At 30.4% G+C, this 12,871-nt stretch overlaps 1 protein-coding gene across 1 annotated transcript; it reads left to right on the plus strand.

Moving 5' to 3' along the window:
- Positions 1-987: 987 nt before the first annotated feature.
- LOC130827924 (U-box domain-containing protein 35-like) lies at positions 988-12,658 on the plus strand. The gene is made up of 12 exons (XM_057693828.1): positions 988-1,396; positions 2,290-2,384; positions 3,464-3,585; positions 4,579-4,872; positions 5,977-6,030; positions 6,120-6,179; positions 6,433-6,501; positions 7,386-7,473; positions 7,977-8,078; positions 9,136-9,543; positions 11,178-11,694; positions 12,189-12,658. The coding sequence occupies exons 1-12, from the start codon at positions 1,225-1,227 to the stop codon at positions 12,365-12,367; spliced, it is 2,160 nt and encodes a 719-aa protein (XP_057549811.1). The 5' UTR covers positions 988-1,224; the 3' UTR covers positions 12,368-12,658.
- The last annotated feature ends 213 nt before the right edge of the window (positions 12,659-12,871 follow it).

Below are 12,871 nucleotides of genomic sequence, written 5' to 3' on the forward strand. Positions count from 1 at the left end.
ATTCAAACAAAGAAAATTTTATTATTTAATTAAAATGTTAGAGATCAAAAAAATTTTGAAAATCGATTTTAAACTTATCGGAACACAACAGTTCACTTTTATGATAATTATTAAGGGAAAGACAATTACGACATTTACATCGAAGCACGTATATTCCTTTCGTCTCGTCTTCACTACACGACATACTTAATTTGTTTCTCACCTATACACTTTAAATTTTCATCACACTTCATCAAAAACACCTCAAATTGTAACCAAATACAACCCTAAACACAAACCAAACGGCAAACAGCCTTCAAACCCTTGATATATTGTTAACCTTGTATGTTCCGATTATTGCCCCGAGCAAAAAAATCTATTTTTACGAAATATTTTCATATTTAATTTAACTTCGAGCAAAATTGAAGAAATTCTTTTCACGAAATAAAAGATAAATCATTGATCTTTGCTAATATGTTAGGTTTTTCATAGTATAGTATGAATTAAAGTAACTTTTTACTATTGAATACTCATATTTTTCTTGTTAGGAAAGAAAATGAATCACTCAATATATTTTAATTTCAAATTTCAAGGTATAATACTATGATAAAAAATTAAATGCAAACATTATTAACAATAAGTTTTGTATGAGACCGTCTCATGGGTCCATACAAGAAGCTCAAAATTAAACTTACATAGCAGTTAACTAGATAAAAACAGTTTTTTTCATTTAATTTTTAAGAATTTAAAAATTGGATCAACTCATATTAAGCTGTCTCATAGTATGACGGTCTTAATAAAAAATTTGTCAAATTATTAGTGGAAAACAAGGATTTTATTACAGCTAATTAACACCCATAAAATTATTACAAAACTAACGGTAGACATTACATTACTCGCGAAACGATCATAGAGAGAGAAAAAATTTTATATTTATTTAAAAATAGAAGTATTTATTTAAAAAAAAAATGTGAAATTTTATATTTCAATATTTTTCTTAAACGATCATAGAGAGAGAAAAAATTGGTGGAAAAACCTCCTGTTGGTTGTTAATGTTCGCGAAAAAGCGAAGCAACCAAGAGGAGGTTGAAGATTAAAGAAACCGATAAAGAAAACAATTTTATTATATGATCTGAGTTGAAAATTCATGAATATTTAAAAAAATTAATGCTCAATTAAGGTATTGATTAAGGGTGATTAATAATTGAAGGAGTTTAATTGGTTTTCATTTAATTTATTAAAAAAATGGCTATACCAGAAGCCATGGAATTTGGGCATAATTCTGTTGCAATTGGGATAGAAAAGGGGAAGAGTAGCCAACAAGCTGTACAATGGACAATTGATCAATTTTTGAAGGGTGCAAAAGACTTAAGTGTTATTCTTGTTCATGTTAAAACCCATAATCATCACATTGCTCGTAAGTGATTTATATATTTATTCAAAAATTATTTGTGTATTACAGCTTTATAAAGTTTAGCTCATTTATGAAATATAGTTTTTTTTGCGAATTTCACCTATTAAAATATCAATGTCTACAGCGTTCATACCATATCATCGGATTTCAAACATTTGAGATGTCGGAATTTTAGGTTAATTGGTCGAAATCTTGCGATTTGGCCTGAATACTGTAGAGATTGATATTAGGTGGTTGTAGTTCGCAAAAAATAAAATTGATGTTGTAATTTGAAAAAAGCCTAAATTTTAATGTTGTATTAATTCGTAAATTATTCTTTATTAAATAATTTATGTTATATTCTTCTTTATGAATTCGCAACACTATAACATACGACATAAATATTATTAAGAATGTCGTGGGGACAGAAGACATTGAATCAACTTGTGTGAATGATATCAAAGCAGATAGAAAAGTCTATTTATGAGAATTCAAAATGTAATAAGGATATCTTTATAAATACGTTGTTGAATGAAACGGAGGGATAAAAGTGTAAGATTTGAGCGGATAATTTATTTAATATTGGCTCTGATCCATGTCAAAATATCAACTCTATTCAGTCGAAAATCTTATTAATTCATGCTCGGAATCTTAGTAGGTTTTAGGAAAACTCGAGAAGAAAAATAAAAGTAAATGTTGAATTAAGAGAAGGTTGCTTATAGTACGGATTATTTTGAGTTAAAAGATAATAATGTTTATTTTGACAATAATAAGTTTTTATTTTGAGACCATAAATAAAAAATTTAAAATATTTATATTAGTTTTTCACAACAATATGTTTAAAAATTTACATGTTTATCTATTTTTCAATAATATAATCTTCTATAAGCTAATATTTGGGTGGTGTGTGTTTGTAGAGATGAATAACGGTGGTTCAAATGGTTTTGCACCGTCGGAATCTGAAGTAAAACAATTGTTCCTTCCTTATCGTGGATATTGTGGTCGGAAAGGGGTAAATTAATTGTTAATTTATTTTTTATGGGAAATTATAGAAAAAATTGACGAAAATAGTTTAACATTTCACCTATCCGCTATGAATATTCTCATCTATTGATTATATTCTAATAATTTCATCTTTAATATGTATTTGCTCCTAGTATAACCGGTGTGGAACGAGAGGGGTTGGCTTATGGTGGTTCAGGGGCTAGGGCGATGGTGGTTCAGGGGCTACTGTATATGCTGAGAGCAAACACGCAACAATAAAAGTTGCATTATCAGATAACAATCTAAAGGTGACATTATTCACAGCAGATGTGTGAAATGTTCGATTAAATTTTGACAATTTTTCCAAAATGATATATACATACAGTTCTTAAAACTGTTTTTAAGCATTAATTAAATTCATTTTTTGAAATAAAACTATATTTATGATTTTAATGCAATATATACAAATAGCGATTTAGTTTATACTTATATTTGGCTACATATTTTTATTTTATCTTTTTATCTACAGCAATATATATATATATATATATATATATATATATATATATATATATATATATATATATATATATATATATATATATATATATATATATATCATTATCCGATTATTATAACTTTATTCCAAAAAGTACCTAGTAAAAAAAATTTTGCCAAAAAATACCTAATAAAATTTTTTTCTTTTCCAAAGAGTACCACGTTACGTTTTCCTTCAGTTAACCGTCAAATATAACGGTTGACTGGTAAAAATCAAAAATTGTTCTTCCTCATATTCAATTTCTTTTCCAATTTTAATTTCGATTTTGAGTAAAAAGTAGAAGAAAAAGATAGTGAAGAAATTGAATTGGAAAAGAAATCGAAATAAGAAAGAAGAATTTTCGATTTCGACCAGTCAACCGTTATATTTGATGGTTAACTGAAGGAAAACGTTACTTGGTTCTCTTTTTGGAAAAGAAAACAAATTATTAGGTATTTTTCTACAAAACTTTTTAATTAGAAATTTTAAAAAAAAAATTATTAAATACTTTTTGACAATTTTCCTTGTTTTTATTTTTTTTACAAGTTTTATTTTGACCTTTATTTTAGGTGACTGCATACGAGGTGGTTATTCATGATATCGATGTTTCAAGTGCACTTATTAGTTTCATTGCCAAAAACAACATTGGAAATATTGTTGTTGGAGCTTCTAATCACAACGCCATTACAAGGTTTTTTCCAATTTCTTTTTTATAAACTAATGAATAAAATGATAGAAAAATCTGATCGTTTTATATGAGACCGTCTCACCATAAGATATAATTAGTCTTTTTTTAATAAATCACTTTAAAATTATAATTGATCACTTTAATACATTAAATATACATAGGACAGCACAATATTGGCCAGTAGAAATGATATCTCCATAAGACAGTCTCATTTAAGAATTTGTGTAGAACAATTTTTCGTGGATATTTTCATTAACAACACAAATTCTCATATGAGACGATCTCACGGTGAGACCATTTTAATTGGCTTAGCCCAATGTACATTTATTTTTAAAGTGATGACTTTTTATAGTTTCAAAGTTACACTTATAACCTTAAAGTGATCACTTACACTTTTAAAATGATCTCTTAGAAAAATGGACTCACTTATATAAACTCGTCTCATAGTGAGACAGTCTCATATAAGACGGGCTGAATGATCAAAGATATGTGTATTTCGGCCTAACCCCAAAACACTATAAGAAAAAACTTTTGGCGACAACATTATTAACTTTTGGGCAAGAAGAAAACTAAAACATTATTGGTTTTTTCTTTAGAATAATGGTTTATACTAATATGTATTATTGTTTGTTGGATCCTTCAAGCTCTACTCAAGTTCAACACAAAACACAATTTTTAGTAGTAGTAATATATATAAAGTCAAACACTATTCCACTATTTTAAAAATTTAGCCATATTCATTATTAAGTATATTTTTTGGGTTTAAATCTCACATTTTCGTATCAATTTCATGCATCTAGAAATTTACTATCTCTTTTCATCTAATCTATATAATTTTTTTCATTGAATTATATCTTAACCTTTAACTACAAATAAAAAAGTGACCTTGTATTTATCCTTCTAACAAATTCAAAAAGACAAATAAAATAAAAACATTACCGGTCAGATCCTATTTCAGAAATGAAAAAAAGAAAGTTGTTTGTGATGTTGGTATAGGAGGTTTAAGCAACAAGACGTACCAACAAGTTTAGAAAAATCAGCACCAGAATTTTGTTCGGTGTACGTAATATACAAAGGGAAAGTACAATCAATGCGTGCTTCAAATGTGTGTCAAGTACCAGCACGAACAAGTTTCAGCTCAAGGTCATCGTCACGGTCCCATTCAAGTATGGGTAGTGGTTTTGATAGTAAGTCTAGTGGCTCAAGTCATTCGGATAGATCATCGCAATCAAGCTTGAGTGGTGGTATCACTCCATACAACAACCTTGGCGGCTACGATAACGCACCCCGGTATATCTTTTTATTTCTTATGATCATTGTTTGTAGCAATCTTAAAATGGACTCAAGAGCATTATGTTACTATAGCTAGGGCTAGACATTTTAAACTGTCATTGAATCATTTTATCTTTTATGTTGATGGGTCAAAGATTTATAGTTCTTTTGTTAGGATGATTTGTCCCACTCGATGGATAAAGATGATGTACGCACTATATATGTCTTTGGAACCTTCCTCACATTGTTATATGGTTTTGGGATGGTATTTCTTGGTTATGAAGCGTATACACCTTGTATTTTTCCGATTATATGCTAGCATTGACAATAAGTATAGCCCAATTGAACATGGTATCAGAGCCGAAGGTTCAATTAGAAAGTGAATGTACTGTTAAGTCCGAAAAGCATGTCGTTCATACCCTAATTGATTATTCTCACATGCGAACTTGATGGGGGTTCTCATTTGAGGATGTTGTTGGGATAGTTTGTCGATGGTGTGCACACTATATAAGTCATTGGAGCTCTTCCTTCCATTGTCATATGGTTTTGGAATAGTATCTTCTTGTTTATGAAGTTTGTGCATCTCGTATTTTTCCAGTCAAAGTTGGCATTGACAATAAGTCCAGCTCTATTTGACATGGTATCAGAGCTAAAAGTTTGATTAGAAATTGAAAGGTACGTCCAAAAATAATGGCGTTCATGCCCTAATTGATTACTCCCATATGCAAACTTAACAGGGATTCGCATGTGAGGGGGTGTTGGGATGGTTTGTCCCACATCGATGAATTAAGATGGCATGCACTCTATACAAGTTATTGGAGTTTTTCCTCCCATTGCCATAGGGTTTTGCAATGGTATCTCTTTTGCTCCTGAAATGTATGCACCGCGTGTTTCCCGAGTCCAGTCCAATTTAACATCTTTGGTTTAGGATTATAACGGACTCCAGTATAATGGTTCATCAAATCATGCGCATTATTTATTTATGTGAAGTTGTAAATGATATCTGACACCTAAGCGAATCGAAAATAGTTTCTTTTGTGCGTCAAACCACTCAATGATATTATCGAATTGTAAGACCGTACCATTGTCGTAAATATGATTGTTTGATCGATGATTTACTAGGAAGGCACAAGCAGCTCATCCACACTCGAACGACAGCTATGAAAATCCATCCAGGTAAATGAACAAAATTTGTTTGTTAAATTAATTATATTTCTTAAATCAATTAAATAATTAAGTATTTTTATTGGTCAATAATTAACTAGAAAGCAAGGTATGGGGCATGCTTCAATTTCACATGGTTCAAGTTATGATAATTCTTCAAGGTATGCAAATGCTCCTATTTCTTTTTAATTTTTTAGATAACATTAGAGGCTGAGAAAAGGGGTTAAGTGAGAATCAAATTTAAATTTCTGTAAATTATTATTTATTTTCTAATTGAAACAAGATTCGATTTTTCGTATTTTAATCTTACAAGAACGTTATTTGCACTAATTTAAAATAGAACATTTGACTAACTATTAACAAGATTAATTGCACTTAATTTGCTCATGTTCATGATTTCCTGGTATGTTATAGGTATCAAGGAAGTATGGGCCCACCATCTCATCTACACAACAACACTAGTAGTTTCGGTAATAATCCGAGGTAATTTGCAAATTTTTATAGAAATTGTTTTGGTAATGACTTTTGGAATTACTTTTTATTGAAATGAGTTTGTCATTGACATTTTAGTTAGGTGAAAAGCTGACTTTAAAACTAAAATAAAAAGACTAATTTGTTGGTATTTACTTGGCTTTTGGCTTGTTTATTTATTTTTTCTTTAATAAACAACTAATAGTCAATATATAATTTTATCAAAGATCTCTTTAAACAACTAGTTTATCCGGCTAACTTAAAAACCAACAAAAAATAAACTTTCAGCTTGTTAAATAAGTCAATTAATACAGCCAACAACTATTTGCCAAACACCTCTTAGTCTTTCATAATTTGATTCGTTAATTGCTTTATTCGTTATTTCAAAAATGACTTTTACAATAAAATAATAGAAATAAGGAAAGAGAGGGGATAATTAATTAATAAATATAATAAATAATAATCTAATATAACATAACATTCTGTTGCAAATTTAAAGTAAATGACTTGAATAAAAGAAATAAAACCTATCTGAAAAACCATAAAAAGGTTAAAACACAAAATTGTGAAAAAGTAAAAAAAAAAAAAAAAAAGCTTTGCCAACAAAATAAACCTTAACAGTCCATTTGATTATTGGTATTAAATAGTGTGAATAGCAAATTGACAATGAAATGTTGGTGTAGTTTTGTAGAAAAAATTCGTAACAAGTTTAATGATATGTTTATTTTATTTCAATCATTTTATTTTCTTCGTAAAATTTCATTTCAATACATTATTATTGAGGGGTGTAATAAGACAACATTCAAATAATAATAATAAAATACTTAAAAACTAATAATAAAATACTTTTTTCGCTCTAAAATGTTTTACAAGATTTGGGTAATGTTGTGGTGCAGAAACTATAATAGAGAAAGTATGAACAAGCCTAGCGAGTATAATGAGCATCATCCTCGTACAACAACCAATCCCCAGAGCTACGTTTTTGTAAGTCAATTATGATATGTATTTTTATGATGAACTTGTCGACGTATTGGCATTTTATTAGTTGTCTAAGTAAATATAGTTATATATTTATAGTTTTGTATAGTTACAAGTTTAATTAGTTGTGTAAATTAATACTATTAATTAAAATAGCAGATATATTAGCTGTTAGAACATAATTATTTGATAAAATTTGTAAAAAATTTTAAATCATTACTTTTGATTTCGAGATGCAACAAGTTATAACGTTCTAAAAATGACCAAATTACCAACAAATACCACTTAAGTTGCTACCTTACTGTGTGGTGACTTTTTTGTAAAGTAGTGGTTAACACGTATAATTTCTTTTTGTTATTATTATCATAACGATTTACTATCATATTTTTTGTCATGAGTTTTAATTTTTATGTAATTAATAATCCATTGTAAATTGGACAATTTTAAGGAAAAATATAAAGTAATTAAAATAAATACATCTTTTTTTTTTTTTTTGTTCCTTAAATAAGGAGGAGATAGATACAGAGATGAGACAAGTAAAGCTTGATATAAAGAAAACAATGGACCTATACAAATCAGTTTGCGACCAAGCTTCACTAGCGAAACAGAAGGTAAGCCATTAAAACTCATAAAAAAAAAAAAACCAATTAAAAACTAAACTTTGCACTTTCTTTGTTTTTTAGTTACTTTGAAACACTTTTTATGTAGCCTAATTCATTATTTGGATTATTTATAATTTAGAGTTAAAAATTATGATATTTTAATATTATAAAAGTACGCGAATAAAATAAGATCTCACATAATTTTTTTTTATATTAGCTGCAATATGAAAAATAACGTTCGATGATAAATTGTAACAAAATGAGTTTTTGAGCAATTAAAAAACTGAGAAAGTATGTTTGAAAAAATGATTTCGGTTGACTTTTGGTTTCCCTTTTTTTTTTGTTTGATCAAATGGTTTAAAAAAAGTGTTTCATAAATACTTCCTCTGTTCTATTATACTTGTTATATTTAACTTTTTACACTATCTAATGTGTTATTTTGATCATTTATATATTGAACTATGCGTGTGTAAAAATTATAAAAAGTTAATATATGAAAGTATGCGATTAAAAAATTCAAACAAGATTCCACTTGACTATATCTTTCTTACACATTAGCCGTAATATATAAAATAAGATTGATAAATAGTGTTAATAAACATAATGTAACAAGTATTTCCAAACGGAGGAATTAATTTTCAAGTCAACTAAAATGTTTCCTTTTATTCAACTAAAAGTTACCTTCTAACGTAAAACTAAAAGGCTACCCATTGTAATTTTTTATTGGTTTTTGCCTTTTTATCATTTTTAAATAGTTAACAATAAATAAATATTTTTCACCAAATACCTCCATAAGAATCGAGTTATAGTCTAGGGGTGTACAAAACAGACCAGGCGGTCAGATATTTATCCGACCTTATAACCGAACTCAATTTGACTCTACTTAAAATAAATATACAATAATGTAAAAACCAATGTGCACACAAAATCCAATTTTAAATCAACCCAAAACACCTTATCTGAAATAGACCCAACAACCCAAACCAATCAACAACTATTTGCGAAAAAAAAAAAACATATAATGTTTGTTTGTACGTTTGTTTGTTTTATGTGATATGTAAAACAGGCTGATCATCTTCAAGGCAGAGAAGATGACAACATAGACACAATAAGACTAGCACGAGAAGCCGCAATGATAGTAGCCGAATTAGAGCGAAAGAAATGCAAAGCAGCAATGGACGCAGCGCAAATGACCGAAAAACTAGTAGAATTAGAGACACAAAAGCGAAAACTCGCGGAGGAACGAGTAGCTCGACGTGACGGAGACGATCAAAGGTCAATCGGAAGCTGTGTGAGCCACCGAGTGTACAACTTTAAAGAAATTGAAGTTGCAACCAATAACTTCTCTAAATCATTGAAGATTGGTGAAGGTGGGTATGGACCCGTGTATCGTGCTATCTTACAACATACTCCTGTTGCTATCAAGGTTTTGAAGTCCGATGCATCACAAGGACTCAAACAATTCCAACAAGAGGTACGTTAACTTTAGCCGATTCTAATTTGACTCGAAATTTTAACTCAAATTAATTTGAATGAAAATTAATGGGTTATAATCTGTAGATTTTTTGACTTATAATCTCGAAATACCAAGGTAAATTGGGTCAAATTCGATCTGAAATTAAAACCTAAAAATTTTTAGTTGTGACTTGAATCCATTCTTTTTGACCCATTTTCAAAAAATGGTGAACTTTTTAGTTTCTTATTGGGATTATTTTTTAGTTAGGACCCAAAGTATTTCTAATTAACTTTTGTTTGTTTAAAGCAGCCTTTAAATCGATATATTAACCTTTTTTTATAAGAAGATACTTTCTTTGTTTTCATTTGTACTTTTTATTCACTTTTTGCGTATATTTTAATGCAAACTTAAAAGTCAAATAATTTTAATTGAGAGTTTTTAAAATTTTTATAAGTAAATATTAAGAAATATATATTGAGACGAATATATCAAGATCCCACATCAATATATTTTTTAATATAGATTGATGAGAAATCATGGTCAAAGTTTGACACTAAAATTCATAAATTCTATTTGAGAACAAAATATAAAAACGAAGGGAGTACTTTTTATTAAAACAAAAATATTATTAAATTTGAAAATATTTAATAATAAGGATTTTAAATAATATTTGACGTGTTGGGTTGACACAAACCCAACTCGATTGAAAAATGATCCGAATCAAATTGAGACGACCTGAAACTTGAAACTCAGAAATTTTTAACTCAACCGTTTTGACCCATATTTTATTATTTCACATTGGGATCATTTGTAGTTGTGACCCACTACACTTCTAGTCAACATTTGTTTGTTGAAGGTAGGGATGCAGGCGGGGCGGGTCTAATAGGAGACCCGCCTCATCCCCGTTCCATCGGAGCGGGGATGGGTCCCGGTTTGATGGGTCATGGGGCGGGTACAGGTATAAAATTCATTCCCACCGCGGGGATGGGGATGGAGATGGGTTTTAGGTGATACCCGCGGGGATGGGGATGGGGATGGTGATGGGAATGCGAAATGAAATTGGATAGTGATGAGATTATTCTGGATTGATTTACTTTGGATGGTTTTGAGTTGATGTTGAAATACTTTTGTTTTAGATATGTATTTTTATTTGAGACTTTGGTTATATGTTTGTTTGAGACTTTGGATATGTAATTGTTTGAGACTTTGGATGGGTGGTGGGGCGGGGATGGTTTTAGGTACAAACCCATCAGGGCGGAGACGGGGAAAAAAATTATACCCGCTGCGGGGATGGGTACGGGGATGGGTATTGCATTAACAGATGGGGATGGGGATGGAAATTCCAATACCCGCCCCGCCCCGTTTGCATCCCTAGTTGAAGGCAGCGTCTAAAACAACATATTAACGTTTTTACTAAGCAAAACTTTCTAAAAACCAAAAATATTATTAAATATAAAAATATGTAATGATATGAATTTTAAACAATACTTGACATATTGGGTCGACACAAACCTAACTCAATCGGAAAATAATTTGAGACAAAATTAAGTCTACCCGACACCTAAATCACCTAATTCTATCGAAAAATAATTCGATTCGAAATTGACTTGCTAGTAATATGTTTTAAGAAAGAAATTATTTGGGTGCAACAGATAGAGGTGCTAGGGCGCATAAGACATCCAAACATGGTACTCCTCCTAGGAGCATGTCCACAATATGGGTGCCTAGTTTACGAATACATGGAAAACGGAAGCTTAGAAGACCGACTATTCCGTAAAAACAACACACCTCCAATCCCATGGCGAACTCGATTCAAGATCGCAGCCGAGATGGCAAGTGCACTTCTATTCTTACACGAAGCAAAACCCGAGCCATTAGTACATCGTGACTTGAAACCAGCCAACATTCTCCTGGACACGAACTACACGAGCAAGATTGCTGATGTCGGGCTTGCTCGATTAGTCCCACCCGCGGTTGCTAATCAAGTTACACAATACCATATGACAGCTGCTGCAGGCACATTTTGTTATATTGACCCTGAATATCAACAAACAGGAAAACTTGGTACAAAATCAGATGTTTATTCTTTAGGAATCATTTTGTTGCAATTACTTACAGCCAAGTCTCCAATGGCATTGGCTTATCATGTCGAAGAAGCCATCGATGAAGGTACTGATAAATTTGTTTACGGGCTTGTACATAATAAGACCTGCATAAGAAGAGAGTTAGTTGCACATAGACCCGATAAGGTTCCATCCTAAAACTAATTGGTTATAGGAGTAGTAGCCCATTAAGGTTATATGTTAGTCAACCACTCTCTAATTGTTCGATTTGGGATCACATGTGGATTATTTTTACAGCACTCCCCCTCACATGTGAATCCATTTCTTAATTGAGCGGGAACATCATTCTTTTCAAATCCGCAAATTTTTTTTATGGACGACCGAGATATTTTATTTCCATTTGATCGGAAATCGTCAGCTCTAATACTATGATAAATTTGTTAACGGACCTATACATAACAAGACCCACACAAGAAGAGAGTTAGCTGCACATAAACCCGTTTAGGTTCCATCCTAAAACCAATTGGATATAGGAGTAGTAGCCCATTAAATTTATATGTTAGTCGACATGGAATTACACGTGGGTTATTTTTCCAACAGGTACATTTTCAGATTTGCTTGATCCTTCTATTACCGATTGGCCTGTTGCTGAGGCTTTATCAATGGCTAAATTGGCTCTCCGATGTAGTGAGCTACGAAAAAAAGATCGACCCGATTTGGACTCAATAATTTTGCCTGAATTGGTTCGGTTAAGAGATTTTTCTGTCAATTGTTCATGATTCTAATCGGTGGCGAATCTTAGGCGGAAAGTTATGGGGAGCCCACATTATTATCTTAACAAAAACATATGTATTCTGCTTTGATTTCATAAATTTTTGGAGGGGTTGGCCAACAGATCCATGTTGGCCGACCTTAAGATCCGCCATTAATTTTAATTAATAATTTAAGTTTTCTTTTCTTCTGGGTTTTTGTTTCTCTCAGCGGCAGGTAGAGAGTGTGATGGTTGTGGCTTGTTATTATTTTAACATGCTGTAGTACCAGAAGCTGTTTCTAATTAATGGTTATTTGTTAAGATATACTCTTAGCTAGTTTCATTTTACATTATTATCTCTTTAATATTATCTTTTATTTTGGTAAAACTATTTTTTATTTAACAATTAAACTTAGCGTATTTATACGGTAATTCTATAGGGGTAAGGGGTTGATGAAATTAAAAAAAAAAAAAAAAAGGTATAAAACTTAATATCTAGTTTAAGATCATTTTTTAGCTTTTCTTAAAATAT

This window comes from Amaranthus tricolor, chromosome 11, assembly GCF_026212465.1.
Source record: "Amaranthus tricolor cultivar Red isolate AtriRed21 chromosome 11, ASM2621246v1, whole genome shotgun sequence".
NCBI lineage: Eukaryota > Viridiplantae > Streptophyta > Magnoliopsida > Caryophyllales > Amaranthaceae > Amaranthus > Amaranthus tricolor.